Source organism: Hyaloscypha bicolor (genome assembly GCF_002865645.1).
Source record: "Hyaloscypha bicolor E unplaced genomic scaffold K444scaffold_55, whole genome shotgun sequence".
Taxonomy (NCBI): domain Eukaryota; kingdom Fungi; phylum Ascomycota; class Leotiomycetes; order Helotiales; family Hyaloscyphaceae; genus Hyaloscypha; species Hyaloscypha bicolor.
Window position 1 is genome coordinate 795,363 of NW_020194557.1, and position 23,894 is coordinate 819,256.

General features: G+C 51.0%; 3 protein-coding genes across 3 annotated transcripts; 2 read left to right on the forward strand and 1 right to left on the reverse strand.

The window, feature by feature from the left end:
- Positions 1–12,381: 12,381 nt before the first annotated feature.
- On the reverse strand, positions 12,382–13,301 carry K444DRAFT_628061 (uncharacterized protein; the record flags this gene model as incomplete). The annotated part of the gene is made up of 2 exons (XM_024882880.1): positions 12,382–13,023; positions 13,164–13,301. 2 exons carry the CDS (start codon positions 13,299–13,301, stop codon positions 12,382–12,384), a joined length of 780 nt encoding a protein of 259 aa, XP_024738952.1.
- A 3,314-nt stretch (positions 13,302–16,615) lies between these two features.
- Positions 16,616–18,032, forward strand: K444DRAFT_642236 (uncharacterized protein; the record flags this gene model as incomplete). The annotated part of the gene is made up of 4 exons (XM_024884714.1): positions 16,616–16,690; positions 16,745–16,936; positions 16,988–17,067; positions 17,117–18,032. The coding sequence occupies 4 exons, from the start codon at positions 16,616–16,618 to the stop codon at positions 18,030–18,032; spliced, it is 1,263 nt and encodes a 420-aa protein (XP_024738953.1).
- A 1,995-nt stretch (positions 18,033–20,027) lies between these two features.
- On the forward strand, positions 20,028–21,993 carry K444DRAFT_525712 (putative mitochondrial inner membrane i-AAA protease supercomplex subunit YME1; the record flags this gene model as incomplete). Its single annotated transcript, XM_024874470.1, has 2 exons — positions 20,028–21,494; positions 21,550–21,993. The coding sequence occupies 2 exons, from the start codon at positions 20,028–20,030 to the stop codon at positions 21,991–21,993; spliced, it is 1,911 nt and encodes a 636-aa protein (XP_024738954.1).
- Positions 21,994–23,894: the final 1,901 nt, after the last annotated feature.

Here is a 23,894-nt window from a genome sequence, read left to right on the forward strand (position 1 = left end):
AAATATTCTAGCTCCACGGGCAAAACGAGTACGACTTCGGCTTCAATCTCCATAGCAACAAATCCTCCGTGTACAAGCAGCAGACTACCGAAGTTTAGGGACATCAGATGGGACAAAACAGGGCTTCGCTCAGGCTTCAAAACGTCCCAAGGACATGTTTGCCAACCAGGTAATCCTCGATATGGTTATCCAAGGATGGGGCCAGGTCACTGGGCTGGGTCTATGCGAACTCCTGCACACCGGCGATGGCAAGGTAAAGTCCTTGTCTGATACTCCGCCATGCTATCATCGGCATGTTCCAATATATTTCAACATATTGCAGAGATCTTCGCGGGGGAAGCCTTGGTTCTATTCTCCTCTGCTTGGTTAGTGGACGTAAAGCAATTCTCGCGGGACGATACTACTGTGACTCAAATCAGCCCGCGCTTGCTGAAATGCGCCCATTTTGTCACTATCACCGCGCAAAACTGTTTGGTTGGCTCGAGAGGAGTTGCTGGAGCTTGAAAACGACAGCCTATCTGAATCTGTTCAGAATTAATGAAGCAGCTATTGATCAGATGCATACGGGATATGCAACTATTCGCAAAGCTGGCGGTTAACGGAATGGCCCGCCCAGCGGACGATGTAACCGAAGTCTCCTGTCCAGAGTTTCACTCTGAAATGATCCGTCACTGCTTAAAACTTGATCAACCGTATTTGACACTCGATAAAAGCAAGAATAAGCAAATCGCTACAAAGCATAGACCAGCAGTTCGAGTCAGCTGAGGGAGCGGATAACCTGATCCCCCCCAAAACTTAGGGGTTCTTTTTCCACAACTAAGACGTCACAAACTAAACGTCCCGCTTTAAGGTCCACATCAATTGAGCGACAAATCCCCATAAAATAACGTGGATACTGTTAGACTATTAAGCGAGGGCTGTCAACTTAACCTTATTCTGTGTGAGATGCGATTGGAAGTGAAGACTTGCATTTGTTACTCGATGAAACTTGATGAAACTTGAAGAAAAAGCCAGAGGGATGAAATGATCACCCTCGGCAGTTGAGGAGAGTATCTCTATGAAGATGTGGTGTGAAACTGTGAAATTAGGAGTTTTTTTTTTTGTAAATGCAAAAGCTTCTTAACTATGACGAACATGTTTTTTGTAGTACAGCCGCGCAACCAGCAAACAACCTAACTCATGGGCTTTCGGAGACTCCTCCGATATCACACAATTCATCAGGAATTCATCTCGGCAGTTCCACAGTGAAGTGGAGTCCTGAGAAAGCTTCTAGGCCCTCTGTTGGAGAGTCTTCCGATCTCATGCTTCACGAGTAGTGTAACCGAAGCATATCCCTTTGACAGTGAGCCGATCATCGACCGATCAAACAAACTATTTTGGGTACCAGAAACCTCTTCATCATCGCACGAAATGCCTTGACTTAGGGGTCTTTCCGCGTCTAAACTTCATGGAAGAACCTGGTCAGCCACTACCTTGATACCCACGCGATACGATGCAATCAGCATCCACTTAGTTGTGCTTTTATATATGATGATATGTGATGATATATGGTATGGGTCTTCGGTTATGACCGGAGAAACGTAGATCGTGATGATCAAAGCTCTGGATGGACAGTAGAACGAAGACCTGCAGCGCAGCAAGCAACTAATCGTGAGCTGCATTGGCGACGATGCTGCACCCCTCCTGCAACCAACAATTGCTTGCAGGATCGAGATCGAACCCGCGCCCTCTCAACGAAAATGATGCAGATAATCTACAGTAGACTATCAATTTTATACATCCAACTACTGTGCCATCATTCCATTCGAAGGAACGATACATATTGCCTCTGAAGGTGCCTTCGGCGTATGGCGGAAAAGAAAAAGGCAAGTAAGTAACTGACTGGTGGGCACGATTCGACAGTTCGCAGCTCTCCAGAGAGCTCTGCCTGCGGAAACTAGGGAACTCCCGTTCCCTTCCCATATCCACTCTATCCGCTGGGAGAATGCGAAAGAAATACTATCCTTACCGCATGCAACGCACTGCGATGCAAGTCAGGCGCTCGCAGAGATGTTCCCAACCTAATTGCGGTCGATCAAATCGGGAATATCTTTTCTTGCTTGCGTTGCAGCAACCTAAGCAGCCAGGCCACGCATCCCGATCGTACCTCTCCTCGCCACTAATAAACCACGATCCGCCATCGATATCTGCTTCTAGTCAATTGAATCCTCCATGCGTAATGCCATGATGAAGCGGTTACACACGACGACGACGACGTCCAGAGAATCGAGATCGCCGCATGGGTCCCCTGTGTGCATCTCCCGCCATGGAACTTTGCCGAGTCCTGGCTGGAACTCTCAACACCACTCACTCACTTCGTATCTCCAACCACAATTAGCATCGAAGGGCCTTGACTTGACGGCCAGGCTTCCCTTACCTTCTGTGTGGGCATGAGACCCTGGAGTTGTTTTGTTGTCGCTGCCAGGGAAGCGGTTCTCGGGATTGCCAGGAGTGAGCGACCCATCAATGCGCATTCCTCTACGGCTGGCCGGATCCAGCCAGTCCCCCCTATCAAATCCATAACCCGGGATCTGACACCTGCCTGCCCCCACTAAGCATCAATATCAATCTCGATCAATAGAAACAGGCCGTTAGGTAAACAAGGTTTCCTTACATAAATGCAGCAAGCATCACCCTTCTTCGCTTAAAGAAACGTATGGCACTTCTCCGCATGGTATTGCGGATCACCACCCTTTGATTGGCAAGCCTGAAACTCATAGTTTTGTCTCACAGCAGTCCGTTGCGCCATTGCAATCAAGCTACGCTATTTGATTTGTTACTCCGGGACGCCCCCGGAGGGCCAAGCACCAACCAACCCGCATCGAGGAGCCCAACAGACGCGGAATGGGATCAATTGCGAGACCTGGCCGGCCCTAGTTTCTCCTTTCGCTGCAGTGCAATGCATGCACTTCTTCATCACCGAGCCATGTCTCGTTATGTCTTGCCGGGTGCCGTGTCTCGGTCCTCAACCGTCTTGAACCGTCCGAAGCAGGAGGACACAAGACCTATGTAATGGGATGGAGAGATGGTATGCTGCAAAACAGTACAGTACGTACGTAAACTCCAGACTAGCCTCCACCATTGGCTGCACAGTCAATTGAGGAAGCAGACAGCCGTTCATAGATGTCTGTGTATCCTGTCGACTCATGCCCCGCACCATCATCGTTGAACGTTTCGAAACTCTAGTGTAGCCAGCCTCCAATGACGCCGAAGACTGCGCCTCCACCACAACAGGGAAAGCCCCCGCGAGCGTCGCAGATCAAACGCTAAAACTGCAAATCTTCCCTAGCGAAAGAACGCTACTAAAGGCGTGGGATAAGAAGATTAAACAAATGCGGAGAAACGGGAAAGCGAAAAGTATTTGGAAGAGAGTTTTAAGGGGGGCCTTGTTGCTATTCTCGGGCTTTCCTGGCGCCTCAGGGATCGCCCCCTAATCAACTCAGAAGGGTAAGCCGGGAGCTCAGTGGGCTGATCCCTGAAAACAGCACTAGCACGTGTGTGCATGGTTTCTGCCCTCATTTCCCCTCTCCACACTACTTATCAATACTGTATTATGAAGGTTATTGCCCAGGAACAGAAATCTTAATTTGTTTGGGTTTTGGGAATTACCTATTTGTACCTTCCACTGGTTACCACTGGTGGGGGTTCGTGAAAGCGATTTGACCACCACCAAAATTGGTGTTCCTCGCTAAGCTGGCTGCACGGCCCAGCCAGCGCAGCCAGCTTAAAGTACCTCTAAGACAAATTTACTATGTAAAATACTGGCCAAATCGCATTCACGAACCCCCTGTTATGGAGGGGAGGCACGAACGGGTAGGTGGTAGGTGTTTAATTTTAGAGAAGGCGGAGTGCGGGGGGATCTTCATATTATTGCCATTTTATGGGGTGAGATTGGGAAAGCTAGGAAGCGAATGTTTCTCGTCTCCGGATTTACAGATGATGCGCGGTGACGAAAAGATGGTTAAATGGATATCGATCGGTTCGGTGGGCTTCGGGTATTAATATATTTCTATATTACAAACAGCAGTGAGACACGAACTGCTGCATATATTAAAAAGCACACACACTCTCTCTCTATATATATTGGGCATGCATCTTGATAAGGATAAGATGCATATGGAGGGGTACGCTATTATTTTTCGAAATTGAAGGTTGAGTTCTTAGTGGGTTATGGTTGGTTGGTAGACAGCTGAGGGCGAAGATGGTCGCCGTCAGTCAGTGCGCAGCAGCACACAAGCCATAAGCTCACAAGCTGAATCTTCGTCGCCCTTTCCTTCAGTCTGAAAAGAGTTTCAGAGTTTCCAGCCACAGGCTGACTGGCAGCTGTTCAGGGGCTTATGCGATATCGCTAGTTTGAGGATGGGTATCAGGATACGCATGTTACAAAGTGGGAGGAAGACGAAGCGAGCAGCGATTCGGAACAGATTCGGAAGACGGATGAACGTCTGTGCGAGCTTGGGTTTGTGATCGGAAGCCGGAAGGACGCTTTGATGGGGTCGTTCTGGGTCCTTCAGGGCTTTCGCCACTGCAGTCATATTTCTTCAAGTTTCTCCAAGTGGCTCGGAAGAGAAAGATGAGGCATTTCAAGTGCGCGAATATTAATGAGTGGTCAACTCGTCGAGCATCCTTGAGTCGAGGAACCAAGGTTTCCGCAGCAGGAACACGACTGAGTGGCCACGTACTGGACGATTGCTCACGATCCCCGGATTGACGAACAGACTGAAAGGAAGGAACAGACATGACGAACAGACAACGTCAAAGTCCCGAATTGAATCACCGGACACAGCTCTCTCGATCGGCGGAAAACGTGCTGGGCATGAACTACTCAATGCGCAAGATAGGAGAATACTCTGTAACAACACCGAGAGCCGGACGCTCATGCGCTCAGTACTCGCATGATTCAAATTTCCAGAAACAACATGACGTGTGCACATAAAGACCAAACTTCAGATTAAAAGATCCCTTGACCTACTGATAGGAAATAGGATGCGAAAGGGCAGCTTCCAAAAGCCCCTGCGAAAAATTCCCAGCTGTGTGGTTCATGATCCTTTTCGATCACGGAAGCAGAACCTCCAGGCCGCAACCGAGTACCACTTCTTATTCAGCTCTGACAAAAACATGACATCAAATCCCCAGTATCCTCTGTCCCAACCACGACCTTAATGAGCGTCGTCTCCAGAGATGAAGGAATTGCGGGGAAACCATGTCCTTGCCTTCACATCGCAGAGCACAGAAATGAGAAACGTTTGCGTACGTACAAGCCGCGACTTAAGCCGTGCCGTCCCGCGGAAGACCTGTCCGTCGCACGTTGAAAGTATAATGTGCGTCATGCATTTCCAACTTCACATGTGCCCAAGTATTCTTGTCGCAAAAGGTTCTCATAGGCGGATCGCCGTTGGGGTGTGGCAACGATACCAGAATTGCTAAAATAAAGGATATGGGTTTTACTGGACATACTTTGAACAAGAGACTAGCCCTGGTAAGTGGTCTCATGAATGATGAACTGCAGAGAGAGATGCACGAACATCCAGAAGAAGCACGAAACGCGGGGAATCATACCTAGGTAAAACATGGCGGTGAGGTTGTGTCGACTTCAACTGTACCAGACTTCCCATTCGCCTACGCCGTTTGTCTTACAGAGCACCTCATCCCGCGATTAGGGGCCCCAAAGTTTGGTGTAGGTTTGGAGGGTACAAGGCAGTACTGACCGCTGTCCGGTCCAGGTAGGTATTATTGGGATCTGAAAGGACGGAAAGGAAAGGGGTGCAGAGAGGCCAATAAGAAATCCGCGGGCGGAGAAAATTCATCAAATAGGGCCAATATTGGTCAGCGGAACTGAAAGCACCCTGGTATCAACCACGCAGCAATGCCTGACCTGGTGCAGAAAGGCAGGTGCTGCTGCTTACACATGTGTCTATCGCAAACACCAAAAAAGAGGGCACCCGTACTGTACCCCGGACCGAACTTGGAATTTATCAATCAAATGTCAAGCAGATATACTTTTCTGGATGAGCATGAAAGGGGATGGAGGGTGCGAAACCGCACTTGAGCAATGTCTATTTTGTGATTGGCGACTTCAACCAGCCACGCCGGGCTCTGTGCAACGGAAGGATCCTTTCCTCTATGCGAGGGAGATCTGGGGCTTGCAGGCTCAAAAGTCTGGCTTCGATAATGGGCCATGGAATTCTGTGTCTGCTCTGTCGAGCAACAACACGCGCACACGCTGCATTGTTCGCTCTATACCCGCATATGCAAGGTAGATGTACGTAACATGCGAGGGAGTGGAAGGGTATTGATGAGTGCATTGTTCCTTCCTCCACTGGAGTACCAAAAATGGAGATGGATCCTGATCATGAGGAGTTGCCGTTGGCGTTTTGGCTTCCAGGCCTAAAGTGGCGATTCGGAGGCAGAAGAGTTCTGTCGTTGTATTGGTGTGTAGTTGTTTGAGCGTGCGTGGACCTGCGTTCTGGCTTGCGTGGAGTTGAAAGTTTTTTTTACACACCCTTTGCAATAGACAACGCAGCACCTGAATCGCGTCGCGGGTCGAGCGTACATGAAGAGGGTGTGAAAAAAGAGCCATTGGCCACCGATCCAGGAAGTTGGGGGCCAGCGAAGACGGACCTTTCTGCCTGTACGGGGCGCTGGCTACGAACTGTCGACACTTTCAACAAGTATTCGACTGAGCTGAAGAGTGGACGCAGTCACCGAGGTGACTAGTTGAGGTGCTATAGCTCGCGAAGCTATACACGTTGTCCTCCTTGTGTCGACACAACTACGAGGTTGAATAGCCACTGCAACGTGGCCTTCTGCCCGTAGCTCGAACCCTTTTACGCTTTTACGACTGGCTACTTTCCAAACGACGACTACGAGGGCACAAGGGATATAGCATTTGAGTACTCGGGGGAGGAGGGAAGGTAGACGCTCAAGTTGGACGATCGGGCTCCCGCGATAGCCTCTTGCGACAGGTCCTTCGTCCTTAATCGATCGGGTCAAACGAGTGGAGGACACCTTGCAGATGCAACCCGAGGATACCGGCTGCGAGTACTACTACGTTATATCTTCTTGGGGAGGGTACAAGTCGGGAGGGGAGTAGACGGGCGGGAATCTATTGGAATTGGTGTCGAGCGTAGGGCTGACTCCCAACCGGCCGTGGAGAGTCCTACAATGAGAGCTGGCAACAGCACTACACAACTTGAAATGCTTTCAAAGGTCTATAGGGGCACTGTAATACCGCGGGATTAGGGACCCGGGATTGCTTGTAATGGGGGGTCTTTTTCCCCTTGTGGTTTTGACACCTATTACAAGTAGTACTCTATTTGTAATTCCTATATGCTTAGCACGTCCCCATACCCCACGGGAGGTCGGCTCACGCCCACGGACGTAAATAACTATCAAATCAAATCAAATCAAATCCAGGAAGTTGGGATGAAAGAATTGGAGATCCCTAATCCGTCAGTTGGAAGTCTCGAGCGCGGAGATTGAAATCTCCCTCGGAACGGTTCTGCCATTGGGTGCAGCAAAGAAGCATCAATTCCGGGAGGGGCTGGCGCAGTCAGCAAGTAGCTTTTCGGGGCCATGACTCGGGACCCTGCACTGTCGTGCGTGCATTGTGCATCCAGCTTCGATCGGCCCAGGAACAGGAAATAGGAGGCCGCAGCAAGCGCTCCCTATCCTGAACGTCGAGTGTGTTGCCGTTCCCCACCTGTTTGGTTCAGTGTGCACTCCCAAATTGAGGCAGCTCGAACATTAATCCCAAGATCTCACCCCGGCCTTCAACGAGTGCTACCCACGGCTCACCCACACAAACGTGGTTTCTATACCGACCTGCATGCTACTGCATACCCCAGACTGTTGTGGAATGTGTAAAGTCACCTCGTCAATAGTCGATCAACGCATAAGACAGCGAGTGGCAATATGATCGGAGGCGGCGTACGTTCGACACCAAACCAACTCTCGGCATATACCAAACGCTGGCGATAAGGTTTCGATGCTTGTGGAGGGGTGGAGAAGGGCCAGAACACACGAACGACGGGAAAAGAAACAAAAGGATCCTATTCTCCGAGAATTGTGGGACAGCAGATTTTTTTCCCCCGTAGCTTCCTTCAGATAAGGGTGCGGATGATGCAGCACATCGAGTGCATCGTGAAGCTTAACTCAAACCAAGCGGGCAGGTCCGCATCATGGCAACGGCTCTGCTTCAAAGTTGGGTTAGCCGTCGCCGGTGTTGATTGATGCTTGTATTATGAGATAGGAATAGCAATATTGCATGTCTGCTGAGCAAGGTCCGAAGATCTTCCATAGTGTGAAAGTCAAGGTTGAAGGTCTATCGAGACCTCGAATGTCGGGAAATTAGATAGGGGTGCCGATAACGAGTCATGAAGGAGAGGCAGAGGAAGGAGCTACAATCTTGAATAGTTACTCCTCGACGTTGATTGTGACAACCTTTCATCAGATCACTGTTGGATGTCAACCAGAGACGCTACTCCTCGCAAGCCACTTTCCGCCGCCAGCTCCAAAGTGCCGATGAGCAGCAATGTTTATTCGACTCTTCTATTCCATCCCGACGTGGGTCTTACTCCAACATCAGGGCTCCAGACGTAGTTGCTCATCACAATCACATCACATTCCTTCGTGAGATGTGCGGGCCGGTCGTCAGGATGTCGAGGTGAACGGTTTCCGAATTTCCGAAGAGGTACATGGACAGTAAGCGCATGGTCCGTGAAACGAAGTTGTCGGACAGCACTATCCGCCCCGCCATTCCAGGGTCTCTGGAGGGGTACAGTAGTGGGGTTGGGCCACCGAATCTGCCGTAACATATTACACTCCACGTTCCTTGTGTCAATCACCCTTGAGAGACCGGTATTCATTCAATTCAGCACTGCAACTCGACAACCGACGACGCTTGCCACAGCCAGCCTGGAGGAAGTCCCGATAAGATATGCTGGTGATAGGCGTTTCACAGACTTCCCTTGGCTTGCGGTTGCTAGTCCAAGGCCATCCCCCTGACCTAGCCAGAAAGTTCTGTGGAGTATCGTATCTGTGCTCGCTGCTAGATGCCCAGCCGCTAGTGTCTGATTATTATGCGACAGGACTTTGGCTTTCTCGCGAATCGGCTCGATCAACCGAAGCTGCTATTCAGCTCGTTAGACTTTACCATCTCCCGTCTCTCGGTGCGGTCCCGACTTTATCATGAATCGGAAACTGATAAACAGGCGTGGCCGCGGTTTTGCCGTCCCCGGATATCACTGAAACACTATGGCTCTGGTCAGTTCGAGGTGGACGGCCAGGTTTATCAGCCATATATGCCGGAAGAGACCATTGTCACCCGTGCAGTATCTCCGACCAGGATACCGCAGCGACTGTGCACATGCATATTACCCCTGGCCCTGCTTTGTGCAGCTTACTTTGTGCACTGCATGAACTGTTGCAAAGTTCTGGTCAACCTTCCAATTGAGGCTTGCATCTTTCGTGGGGAACAGCTACCAAACTACCAGCTAACAGAGGAAGCTTGTGCGTCAATAATTGAAATCGATTGCCTCGTTATGCAGATCTCTCGATACCGCAGGTGACCTCTTTGTATCTTCGATACGAAATCAGCATGGCTTGAAGCCACGGCCGCTGGACCAGGGCTGGAAGTGTGGGGAAGGCGATCCCCCTCCGGCAGACGCAGAGAGACTTGACCTAACAACGCTGAAGCTATCAATACCGCCCCGAAGCCTCGACTTGCGGTGCGGTCTGCGGATTGCGGTTTGCGAAGGGCGAAATGCCCCGCGTCGGCAGTGTCGTCAGGAGAGGTCCGAGCGCAGCGCTCAGACGTCTGCCGCAACCACATGGTATGTAGGCGACTTCGCGCGCAAAAAAACGTTAACTCGAGTGACAATATCCCGAGTCCCGAACGAGCGCCGCCATTTGGCTTGGCTTTCTGAGGGGTGTTGATCCACCAGAGGATCATCCTCAGATTGCGAAAATGAGGCAGTCTGCTCTCAACTCCCCCACGCCCTTTTGGGACAGACGTCCGAATGGCGTTGCAGGATCACGGTGGTGGCCAAGTGGTGTGATATGAGCAGAAAAGTTCTTCTGTCTAGCCGGTTTTGTTGCGTGGACATCCTTTTCAGAATAATCCCCGCTATCCGTTGGAAGGGCACCACTGTCCAACGTCCTGGACCGTTACCAAACTTTTGCCTGAAGGCAGGCTCAGGAAGTGTTGAGACCAGTGTTGTGCATATCGTCTGGCCTCAGATACTGCAGCCAAAAAACTTTTGTGCTATTACCAGATCCAGGGACCAAACGAATGACCCGTCAGAAGAGCCTCAGAGGCCGAGATTGTGGGGTAAGAGTAAAATCTCAACCTCCAACTCCTAGCCACCAGGCACGGTCCACTTCACTCACGAGGGCAAAGTTCATGTGGCCCGTATTCAGCCTATGTAGGTTGACTGTGACGGCTCTGCATGGCAGGAAGAAGGTCGAACGAGACTGGCATTTCAGCCAAAGCGAGCCACTAGCAGCCCAACATTCATACTGACGGTTTGACGTTTGTTTGAGAATCTATTTGTAATAATTAGACAAGAAACCGCGAACTCTTGGTCCGTGTAGTGGGGCCAATGGACAGCTGTCGAGTTGACAGCAGATTGGCAATGTTAGATGCTGTTTGCATGAGTGCCGCAGAGCCTGGTAAAGAATGCAATGTACTTGGTGATACTGAAGTCTGGACGGGAGAGGCAAGCAGTCAAGTCTGGCCAAAAATGTCGGTGTGCCCAGAAGCAGCTCATTGTAGAGAACGAGGCAGGAGAAAGGTTGAGAAAAGCGTCATGTGCCTAGCCAACGCAATGGCACACAGAACTCGAGAACCGAATCTTTTGATGATGTGCTTGTGTGCCGCATTCAGGAGGAAGAAATAGAGGCCCCACTTGGGCCATGGACTCAGTTGAAGATTGCCGCATAATGAGATCTCAAGACTCGTCATTCCAGGTACGATCTGTAGGCAATAGATCCAGCGTGCCATCAAGATAAAGCTCCTCCCCCTCTTGGAGTGAAATCTTGTGGTCAGCAGGTGGCCACGGTCGAGTCCAGGAAGATCTTGGATGCAGTAGGCCATTCTAGAATAGGATGTTCATCCGAACCGGGTGAAGATGACGCGGAGAGGCTAACGGATGATCAGGAGCAAGCGAGCAGAGCAGCCCGTTTCGATTATGTTTCAAAATTCCAATCCCAAGGGTCTCCCGAGGGTGGCGACGGCGAGAGGATCGGAGAGGGCGATGAGAGACGGGCTGCTGTTCTCAAATTTGGGGATGCGAGATGGTGGAATACGCCATCCGTCCAAGAATAGAACCCACGTTCCTTAGCTGGATGTCAATCCCGACTTTAGTGACTTGGGCTGCAGGGCCGTGTGAGATTGTTTCACACTCATCAAATGTTTCGTAGCGGCACGAGCACTCGAAGAGGTGAAAGTCGTTAACGATTTCTTCGAGGTGTTCGTGGTGACCGGGCATTTTCTTCCAGAGATGTGCTTTTGCGACACACGTCCACCACATCGTGCAGCGATGCGGTGGCCCATGGTGGAAAGGCGCGCGTTGGAGCTGCAGGAACTCCATAGAATCGTCCGAATATGGTGCGTAGCGCTGGAGATGCAGCTCGCTAGGAGCAAATGTTGCATCGTAGATAAAAACTGCAGATTGTGCCTGTCACCGCGCAGAAGGCGCTGTGACATCGGAATGTCCTGCTCGCAAGGTGGCATGGCGTTCCCGGATTGTCTCTTTGGGACTCCTGGCTGACGGGTGATAAGTGTGATGAGCCTGTTGATGATAAAATCGTTGTGACCGTTTGACGTTTCTGCAGCGGACGAGGAGTCTGCACGATGTCAACGCCGCAATGAAGGAGCCAGAGAGGGGTGCAATGAGGGGCAGCGCGATAGGGAGGATTGTGAGTACGATTACGACCTGTCCCCGGCTACCTTGCAAATCTACAATACGGAGGTACAGCCCATAAGTATTACGACGCCACTACAAGGGTCTGAACGCCACACGCGATTTCAACACTCATAACTTTTCCTATACACAACCAAAAGCCTTTATTTAAACACTAAAATGATCCCTAAGAGGGGATCTATACATCAATCTATTTTTTGTGCTTTGGTGGTGCGTTGTGGTTGTAACATTAGGTGGTAAAATTGAGATCCCTGCAAGTGGCGTCGTAATACTTATGGGCTGTACCTCCGTATGTAGTTCCCCAGCAGTCTGTGCCATGGTAGGTTAGTAGCTGTTGGAGGCCTCATCGCCAAGGAAGGGTCCACAAGGGATCCACCAAGGACAGGCATGCAGGATTACATGTGGCTTGCACACTCTTTCACTTGGGACCTGTGGCTGCCCGTTGGTTTGGTGGGGCATCCGGCAGGAGCAGGATCAGGATGGGGAAAGCAATCGCCGTTGTCTCAGATACTAGTACTCCGATGCAGCCGTGTTTCTTCCTGTTCTCTTCAAGGTGGGTTGCGGACACCTTCTGGAAGCTCGCTGCCGCGGTCAGGACGGAGGACGGAGTGGCAAGGCCCAAACGACTTGACTTGTTGGTCTTGCTAAACGTAACTTGCTGGATCTCCCGCTGCTGCTGCTGTAGTCTCAGCTTCTCCTTCCTCTTACTCTTGCGCTTTCCCTCTCTCTCGTGGCTCCGTGTCTCTGTCGTCTCGAGGTGACATGGATGCTGCTGACAGGGATCGCCGGCCTGCCCGTACTGTAGCGTCTGCGCGGCACGCTTCGCTTGGGGAGCTTCCGAGAGCCCAGAGGGGGAGGGGGAGGCACGCATTTGAATCAAGCACGCCGACTCGTCACTGATCCGAAGGACCCGGAATAATAGGAGTACTGTACTGGTAGCCAGAGGCCTGTCTTGTATCATCCCACCAAACCTGCGCGGTGGAGGAACCTGAGGACTCCACAGTCGTGGATTCAGGTTGTAACAGTGTGTCGGCTGAGGCGTGGAACGGGATTGTCCGAACTTTGTGTGATTCAGCAGCAACTTCCACGCTTCACTTCCACCAAAAGAAACACCCCCCCCAAGGCCGTCTTCGCAGCCAGATGCAGCAGGAGGGCGCAGCCTTGCGAACGTCCCTTTGCCCCTCACCATCATCAGCTTACCTCTGATGATGGATGGCAGACCGGTGACGTGCGGCTGAGCGTCGAGAAGGTTGAATAGACTTTGAGACTTTGGCCTCCACTTGGCCCACTGATGTTGTGCTTTTGCAGTGAGATTGGCGAACACGATTCTGCGAGCATGAAGTAGACGGACAGAGACCGTGAGGTGAGGTCTCTTGAGAAGGAGGGGTCTAGTCAATCACTATCGCCCCAGTCTTGCACGCATTATCGAGGGATGCCTAGTATGGCATTCCGATTCTCGCAGACCAGCATCTGCATTGGACATTCATCACCACATTCTCATAATGGTTGACGTTCAGGGACCAATAGCAGCTCGAGAATTGCGATCTGAACCCGGTTGCATGATCACATCTTGAAGTAACATGCAGCCTCACATTTCGTAAAAGTCGGCCTTGTCTTGCTGCCCTCCGTTAGACGCTTTTGGAGGGGCTGCCAGGATTTAAAATGAGTGTCTTTGACGCCTCCCCTTTTGATCGTCAATCCCCATCTGGTATGCCAATCTGGGATTCTGGGAATCTTGATGCAACGAGGGAGCGGACGATCCTCTCAGCCGTCCGCCATGAGCAATGGCCCAGGTCCAGAGTTGCAAGCTATTTTATCTTGATCACCGCGATCTCGGTATCGAGCCGTTCCTCCCCTACCAGTGTTGTGCTTTGATACAAGCCTGGCCATCCGCACGAGGCCGCACGAGGGGCGGAGGTATTGATATCGACTTACAGGCCATGCTCCGGCATTTAGATCCAGCGACGAGACAATACTCCGTAGCTCTAGGCCTAGACACCATTTACGGAGCTCGTCGGCGAGAGTGCCGAGAGCAGCAGTAGGGATTTTTCAGCGCCAGTCGGAGCCAGACGTCCTGTCACTGTTGTGTGGACTGAGAGGAAGAGAAGCGTGCCGTTGCGAGATCCGGAGCTGCAGGGGGTTTGGCGAACCCCTGTGAGCAGGCCCTGTACCAATCGAAACGTGACTGCCCCACCAAGCAAGCCAGAGGAAGATGAGCATCCTGGCCCCGTTCAGGGTCGCTGCGCACCTAGGAGGTTGGGAGGTTCACGTTCTGCCAGGGCAGGCCCTTGCGAGCAGCAGGGGGCACCACCCCCCCCCGAAGGCCGCGGAGGTCGCTGAGGACAAGGGAGTAGCCAGGGAGGCGGCCAGGGATGAGAGGAGCTTGTCCCTGAGCAGCCGGGGGCCCTCGCCGTGTTGGTTGTGGTGGTAGTGGTGGTGTGAAGTGTGAGGTGTGAAGTGTGAAGTGTGAAGTGTGGAGTGTGAGGTGTGGGTGTGAGGTGTGAGGTGTGAAGTGTGAATTAAGTGTGAAGTGTAGGTGTGAAGCGTGTGGAGGGTGGCACAGCCAAACCGGGAGGGCAACTCAATGTACCAGTCAGTGTCTTTGGGCTTTTGGGCTTTTTGTGTCCTTTGCCCTCTCCTCTCCCTTTCCTTTCCTTTTTCCTACGCACAGCGGCAGAACCCTACCTGACCTGACCCGCCCGTCCTGTTCCTTCCCCACCACGGCGGCGCGGCGCGCATACCTCTCTCTGCTCCGAGCACACGGACGGGCCTGTAGCAGCGGCATCAGCAGCGGACGCAGACATTCATTCATTTACAGGACGGCTGCGTATTCTCGACTACCGTAGCAGGTGTTTCGATACCTTCACTACGGTAGTCCTGAACCATGCCCGCAGCCCACTTTGCATGCGCTATTAGCCCCCGCCCCGCCCCGTCTTTGTCTGCCGTTGACAAGGCCACCAGCTCAGCGTTCCACTGGGCCCATCCCTGACCCCGACCCCGGCAAGCTACGCAGCAGCCCTCGCCTTCCCCTGCACAGTACCCCCGAGCAAAAAGGCCCCCCTGATCAGCCCAATGGCATAGTCCTGCGCCAACCTTGCCTCGTGAACGGCTAAATCGAATGAATATCTGGGGTTTAAGCTTGATCGAGAATAGCTTCCTCTCCAGCACCCCCTGCTCCTCCGCCGCCATTATCATCAAGCGATCCCTAGGACGTCGAGCTACGGAATTGTACCTGATTGACGAGTCAAAATGTGTGGGACCCCACTTCCACTCGTTATTTACAAGAAAGACCAGACCCTCAGACGCAAGACTCCACCACGCCTCCGGACTGCTGAACTGAACTGAACTGAACTGAACTGAGCTGCTCTCCTCTCCCAGTCTCATTATCACATATAGGGTCAGGCAAACTCTATCTATCGGCCGCAGGTCTCTTTCGTCCGACACTACTACTTCGACCGCGCTTGAGTCAGGACTACTCTCTACTTCTACTTCATTCAGCATCTGGGACGGCATCTTTGTTCTACTATTATCGCATCATCACGTCCCTGGACTCGACGCTCAAGCTTCTGAACGCATCTACCAGCGCTTCTCTTCCCATCAGGCTAACTGACACCCCCGAGTCAAGGCGTACTCGACGCCGTTGCCACAAGATCGTATTGCAATAGCATTGAGCCCTGGAAACGCCACTTGGAAGACCAGCCTGCTTTCCGCCCTGAGATATAAACCGTCTGCCATCATCCTGCCGGAATCCGAGGCCTTCAACGTCCCTGCGCTCAGAGGCTCGACGATCACCTCAGCCACCGATTCTAACGAACTTCGCCCTTCAAGAATGGTCCCTGTTTCGGAAACCTAACACACACTGGTTGACCAGGAACTTGGACGTCGAAACAAGCAGACCCCGTCCCCACCCCCGAGTCTTACGATTGACGGCTAGTCTGTCACGCTCCGACTCCCGAGAACTCTTCTTTTTCTTTTCTTAGGGCATCTGTTCCTCAGCCACTCGCATCAAGCGACCTCTGAAGCTAGGCCAAGGCAGTACCTTAAGTCGGAGGCAATCTCAACAACGTGGGCAGAGAGATCTTTATTGCTCGTGCGCCCCGCCAAACCCTATTCGAGCATTATCCCGGAGCCATCCATCCAGTTATATGCAAGCAGTTCGGGGGTATGTAAACCACTCCGCCCCCCCCTCTCTTACATCTCATGAACCTCATCACACCAGATTCTGACTTCCTCAGATCTTTCCCTTCAACCTTGGAATTCTTGACTGTTCTGTATATTGGCATCTCCACAGTCACAGACTTCCATATCAACTCATCGAAGAACGTTCCATAGTCTGCTCCCTCTCAGCACTGCGCTGGACGCTTCTCGTTCTCTCAATATAATCACCTCCGGGTCGACTTGTGCGGCGCATTAGTCTTCTTGCACCTGCACAGTTCCTTGCCCTGGTTCATCAGAGTCTCCTCTTCCATCCTGAGGACGTCAAACTTGCCACAGCCCATCTCGAGACCTCCATCCATCCCTGGCCTGGCTTCAATATCTCTCTGGCACTCGACAGATCTCCCGTCTTCCGATATTCAGCCCCTCCTTTCCTTTTATCTTACTCCCGCTCGATCTATCCACTTGAGCCATCAAGAGTAGTAAACAAAATCAGAATGGACGTCATGGAGCTGGTAGAGAATGAGCCTAACGCAAGACCTTTCCAGTGTGACTGGCAAACTTGCAATAAAGTAAGCAATGAAGTGGACTTTGATATGGCGGCGTCAACTAACACCCTGCTCTAGAGTTTCAACCGGAAATCTGACCTTCAAAGACATTACCGAATCCACACAAATGAAAGACCGTACTCATGCATGACACCAGGGTGCGGCAAGAGCTTCATCCAGAGGAGTGCGTTGACCGTTCACATCCGTACTCACACCGGTGAGAAGCCACATCAGTGCCAACATATCGGGTGTGGAAAGCGATTCTCTGATGTGAGTATTCTCCCCTCAAGACGGCCAAGAACCAGTACTGACACACACAAGTCTTCCAGTCTCGCCCGCCACCGCCGTATTCACACGGGGAAGCGTCCGTATAAATGTGCGCACGAAGGGTGTTTAAAGAGGTTCGTTGGGGAAAGAAATTAGCTTGAATCCCGCTGACCACTTGGCTAGCTTTTGCAGGAAAACAACAATGGTCAAGCACCAACGACGATCCCACCAACGAGGCATCCATTCTTCCGAAATAGACGATGGTGAGACCTCTGAATCAGACAGTGGTGAATCTCCATCCACGCCGCAGCACTCCAGTCAAATGCAATGGCCTCAGAGCGTCCCGGCCTCAGCACATGTGATGCCAAATGGGCACCACATGCATCGAGCACATTCCTTTGCCGACTTTGGTCATCATCAGATCGATGGGTATCCAATGCAACAAGGTTATGGTCACCGACACAGCCTCTCCGGCGGCGCTCAGAACTACAATGGTTCCATTGTTGAACATGGTCTCCCAAACCCGATGATGCATCGGGCACCCAGCCTTCCCGCTCACGCCTCATACTACGTTCCCGAGCAGAACAACCCAGGTGTAGCAACTTTGAACACGAACCCGACTCCAATCCAGACTTACCAAATTCCTCGCCAGGTGGACAGACAGGAGATCCTCCAGAGCAGCCCAAGCAGCTACTCATCAGCTTCAAGAGCGAGCCCCGTTTCCCAAGAGCCATTTTACACACACCACCCCGCCGCCCAAGCAGCAACATATGCTCTACACAACTCTTCGCCAATTGAGCAGCAGGGACCGATGATTCAATATCAACAACAGATGCCACAACATTTGGCACAACAACAATCTCAGCCAATGCCAACACCCATCTCTCAAGCGCCCCACGCGCAAGAGCAATACCATCCCGCCGGATCACAAGAAGGACAATGGTACGAGAACGTTGCCTACCAAGCTCCCGTTGAAGTCATCAGCCACATCCAGGCATATCCCCAAGCCCATGTCTTCCACGACCCCTGGGTGCAAAAAATCGAGGCCTTCGACGACCCATCCCTTCAGATGCCGAGCGCCCGCATCGAAAACCTGTAATCTTCTCATCGTACAGTAATAATGTTTCGGCACGCATCCATTGGATAACCAGTCTCCTTTGTTTCGCCACTTCAGCGAACTGTACCAGTATACAAGCCAGCTTATTATACCCGGAGAGCCTGCGGGACCACAGCACCACGCACTCCACCATACCCTCAAAAACACAAGTAAAAAAGCAAGCAAGTTCATTTGTACCTTTCGAGCTCATCCGCTGTAATTTCGACGAGTCACGATCGCACACCCAATATCATCGCCAAATACCCGACACGATTCAACGACGCACATACCACATACCCTCAACCACACCGCCACCATCACTGCACTGTCTGTACTGTTCGAGAGCCATCCCTCACGGGGCGGGGCGGCTTTTTGCTTGTTCCCTTCTGGCGAGGTCGTTTGAAACTATATATTTTTCCCTTGCGCAAGTCAATTACCGTTCTCCATTTCTTTCAAGTTTCAAGGGGCGGTTTCACTCATATCGAATGTAATTGATGCTTGTTGAGCATACGCAGTAATGAGGTTGCCTTACGGGGTCACGAGAAGAACAACGGACGAGAGTTTCTTGCGATTTTCTATTGTATTCTGTATGTCCTGCATTGGGATGGGGTTGGCGGGTTGAGTGTTCGGTTGGCTTTTTCAATTGAAGTTTGATTGGAGATTCGGGGAATGGGGATGATGTTTGAACGAATGAGCACCATGTAACATTATAGTCAGTCGCGATCGATGGGCAATTGTTAATTATTGAAATGGCTGGTTGGTTGGTTATATAGGGAACTTACATGTATCTGTAGCAGCAATAAAAGGCAGTACGAATTATCTCTTGTCTTTGAATTGGTGATCTTTTGCAATGTGATAGGCACGTGACTGGAAAACGTTCCTATCGATTGCAAATAATGCAAATAAAGGCATATTTGGCATGATAAGCTCTCTCTTTAGCCCTGGCCATCTTCGCCGGCCCTTGAAATAACCTTAATCACAAATGCATACGCATTTCCAATTCGCTGGGCCCGATAGGTGGGAGCGAGGGAAGTCTTCGAAGGTCGGCGTTAAGCTTTCTAGCTAGTACCATCCTAGTTAGTTCATTTACCGAAGTTCGAATGTTCAACATCTGCAATCCAGATCGAGCATCATCCGTTGTCCAACATCATCGCGTCTGGACCTGTAGACAACACACCCCTCAGCCCGAGGTCCATAGATCACTCGCAGACATTCCTTACTGCATTTCATATCTTTTCATCATAGGAGTGCCGCCCGAGGGTCCCTGAGGCGTGGGAGGACTGCTGGTTGAGATCGGGTCCATTACCAACCATGGCTTTCCAAACATCTGCGCTGCCTGTAAGAAGTGTTCGAGGGGAAGGAGAGGGCTTTGCTGACATCTGGCATGTAGGGTATCGCGGCAGCGACCACCGAGATGTGGCCTTCAGTATCAAATGCGATGTCGGGACCGTGGAGGGTCTTAGGTACAATGACGCAGAGCACGCCACAGTCGAGTCCGCGGAAGGTTCAAGAGCGACGGATACCGCAATCCTCTCCGGTGCTATCTGCTGTGCCAAAGGCATGTTCTTCCTCTTATCCTGGGAGGCTCACCATCGCTAACGCCACTTGTAGCCTTCTAAGTTAGAACTCCTAGAGTGCCTGCGCGACCTACCCTCGTCATTTTCTTCCACCATGACACCTAGGTTAGTACCTCAGACGCCTTTTGGTATTCAAAATACACTTCATTCGATGCCGAAAGGTGCATTGAGCGCTGCGAACCCGATCGCCCGGCGCGCATACATGTTTCCTTCACAGAGCCGGCAAATGTCAACTGCGTTACGCCCACGATTCCAACAACCTGATCTGTTGCTCAAGAATACCGGAGAATCGCAGAAGAGAACATTGTTTGGGGGGACGACGTCGAGAAGCATTTTAGCGCATCTGGAGGAAACGGCCAACAAGAATCCGAATAGTGCCACCTCGCAATACGCTTTCTACCAGGCATTGACCAGGGCCAACATGCCTGCGATAATAGTCGAGAGATATCAGACGAATCAATTTGCTACGAACACGGCTTGTGAGAATTTATATCATCGGGCTCTAGGCTCGGTCACCCAATCTGAAAGTGGGGCTGCTGCGAAACCACAGGTTGAAGCTCAGACTGGCAATCTCACCAATGCCCAGCTGCAGGCTATTGGACAAGCAGTTGCTGCTTCCTCTCGTGGCGGCAATGTAGCTGTCTCTCGAGGACCAAATGTTGGGAGTGGTGCGAAGGACAGCCCTCTTCACGTCGTTGTCGAAGAGACCATCTCCGGACAGATCTTCAAATGGGTCAAGTTCTTCCTTTACTTTGGCCTCTTCACATACCTGTCCTTGGTAGTTGTGGCAATGGTCATCGAGACCTTCCAGACGTTTAGAAAGGTGGGAGGGAAAGCTGAGAATGAGGCGAAGGCGGAACATCAGACTGTTCGCTTCTCTGATGTTCATGGGTGTGATGAGGCAAAGGAGGAATTACAGGAACTGGTCGAGTTCTTGAAGAACCCGGAGAAATTCTCTACCCTTGGTGGGAAGCTCCCGAAGGGTGTTCTACTTGTTGGCCCGCCTGGAACCGGAAAGACTCTCCTCGCTCGAGCTGTTGCTGGAGAAGCTGGTGTCCCGTTCTTCTTCATGTCTGGTAGTGAGTTTGATGAAGTCTACGTTGGAGTTGGCGCCAAGAGAGTCCGAGATCTGTTCTCTGCTGCAAAAGGCAAATCCCCTGCTATTGTTTTCATCGACGAACTCGACGCCATTGGAGGCAAACGAAACGCCAGGGATGCTGCATATGTCAAACAAACGCTCAACCAGCTGCTCACCGAACTGGATGGTTTCGAGCAAAATAGCGGAGTCATCATCTTGGCTGCCACTAACTTCCCAGAGATGCTGGACAAGGCTTTGACTCGACCTGGTCGTTTCGACCGAAATGTTGTGGTTGGTCTTCCTGATGTCCGTGGCCGCATGGCGATTCTTGCACATCATATGAAGAAGGTCGTTGCAGCGAAAGATGTCAGCCTCGAGGCACTCGCAGCTGGTACCCCTGGCTTCTCTGGAGCGGAGTTGGAGAACATCATCAATCAGGCTGCTGTCCATGCTAGCAAAGCCAAAGCTCAAGCAGTTTCAATGTTTGACTTTGAGTGGGCAAAAGATAAAGTAATGATGGGAGCGGAGAGAAAGAGTATGGTCATGTCTGAGAAGGAGAAGGAGATGACAGCATATCATGAGGCCGGCCATGCATTGGCTATCATGTTCACACCGGGGACGAATCCTTTGCACAAGGTTACCATCATGCCACGAGGTGCATCACTTGGTATGACAATGCATCTTCCTGAGATGGACAAGTACTCTACAAGTATGAATGAGATGAAGGCCCAGATCGATGTGTGCTTAGGAGGGAAGGTCGCCGAGGAGCTCATTTACGGTCCCGACCAAGTCACAAGCGGCGCCTCATCTGTAAGTTGTCCCCTCCACCTCCTCCCACTTCCCACAAATACTAAACCATCCACAGGATCTCCAAAATGCAACTCGAGTTGCCTACGCTATGGTAACACAATACGGCATGTCCGACAAACTCGGCAACGTCGACCTAGCATCCAACTACGGCAAGCTCTCCACCACCACTAAAGAGCTCATCGAGCAAGAAGTCCGCCGCCTCATCGAAGAAGGCCGCATCCGCACGACCGAGCTCCTGCAAAACAAGCGCAAGGAGCTCGACCTCCTCGCCAAAGCCCTCATCGACTACGAGTCCCTGAACAAGGACGAAGCCTTCAAGGTCATCAAAGGCCAGAAGCTCGAGGGCAAGATGGTCATGCCGTCCGGCACCATCAAGATCCCTGATCTGGGGCAGATGGGTGGCACGACGCTGCCGGAGGTCCCGCCCATCCCGGGGAGCGAGAAGCCGCCTGCCGAGAAGGAACCCCCTGCGGGCCCGGCTGGGGGTGCGATTGCCTGATTTTCTTCTCTTTTTGAGAACCGTGAAGGGGAGGGGATTCTCTGCTCAGGGCGGCGTTTATTGGAAGCGGATTTCATGTGCACCGTGGGATGAAAAAATGAAGTTTTGTTTCATTGCGAGCATTAGTAGGTGGCCCGTCAAGGGTTGCCGTAGCATACTTTCATTTGTTTTGTGATAGGGGAAGGGAGGTGAGATTAGCGGACAGGGGTGAGGAGAGGAAGCAGGAGGAATAGGCAGTCTGTTCTGTAGGATAGATAGCCAAGCCACAGCGTTATGAGTGTGATCTTTCCTGATCGCTATTTATGTTTTCTCCCTTGATTCAGTAAAGAGTTACTTTGTATCCCATGTACTTAACGGCAAGTAGTTGTGCTTCCATCTAAGGATAGAGTTGGAGGGGGGGGATGAAGAACAACTTGAAGGAGGGGAAGTGTGTTAAGAGACAAGTTGAGACTACTCGTTCGGCCGGGCTCACCTGGTTCTCGCTTAGCACGCTTACCAGGTGAGGGAGGGCAATACGCAAAAACCAGCAATACGCAAATGTAAAACCCCACCAAAAATCAATTATTCGCGCATGATTTTGGGAGCAACCGCACGTAATTAATAACTCGTTAAGAAGTAGAAATAGTTTCTTAATACTAAAACTTCTCCCCTCTAAAATTTAGAGCCAAAAATCCGTAGTTGCGGGGGGTGTCAAATTTCCCCATACAAATTTTTGCGGTGATTTGCGTATTGCTGGTTTTTGCGTATTGCCCTCCCTCACCTGGTAAGCGTGCTAAGCGAGAACCAGGTGAGCCCGGCCGAACGAGTAGAGTAAGGAGGGGCGATCACGACGAGTGGGTCGAAGGCAGAGTGAATCTCCATTAAGGTTTTGTTGCAGATCGCTTCAATGTTCCACCTGTTCTGGTACACTCGAATGTTTGCCAATGTCTTGTCTCGATTCTCTGACTAAAGCTTGGTTAGACTTCCCAGCTGGAGTGAATATTGAAACTGCAAGTTTGTTGCACTTGCCAATTTTCATCTTTGCTATCTTTCCGCATCAAGCTCTCACAGACAACTCACGAGCGCCGAACTCAACAAAAGCTATATCGAAATCCCAAGAACCATCGCCAATGAGCATGAGATGAGAGCTCGACATCAAAGGTGAGAAACGCAATGTCCAATAAAAGTTCTCAAGGTGAATGATACACTCTGGGAACATTCGGTGGAAAGTGAATTCGACTTCAATATCCCAAATCAACCTCAGATATTGACTCAAGCTCGAAATTGTTGATTCTCGCTCCACTCGAGGAAACTTGTTAGGAGAAGCCAGCTTCCTTTCATCTCGTACAATTCTCCATGCTGACGCTCATTTATCAGAACCGCTTCGGACATTGGTACGATGTGTAATGAACGAACAAAAGCTCGAAGTTGAGAATTCTATTCACTCATGGATCTTTTCTAGAGATGTGTGGTTTTATTCATATTAAAAATCCTCTGACATAATTTCGAACTTGAGTTAATGTCTCTCTCATTATGTGTACCAACGAGAGGGCGGTGGAAAACTTGATATAATGCGATGTAGCAACAAAACTGAGTAATTGAAGATTCGATCTGGACTAGGGAAATTATATCAAGCAAGAATTTTCCACTATATCTGGATCATCTCCGACTTTTCATAATCGAGTTCACTTTGTGTAGCTTAGAATCCTTGGTTCATTATATGTGACTCTGATATCAAGAGCTCATTCCTCTTCTTTTCACTTCGCAGACTTTTGCGTCGATATCTAGTCGAGAAGTGATTTTTGTTTGAAGATAGGACGATAGTGAATACAAAGGGGATACAGAGTTTTCTCCGGTGTTCAAACGAGAACTTGCTTTTCATCTGGAGATATAGGAAGACAGTGAATGCTTGGAAACACATT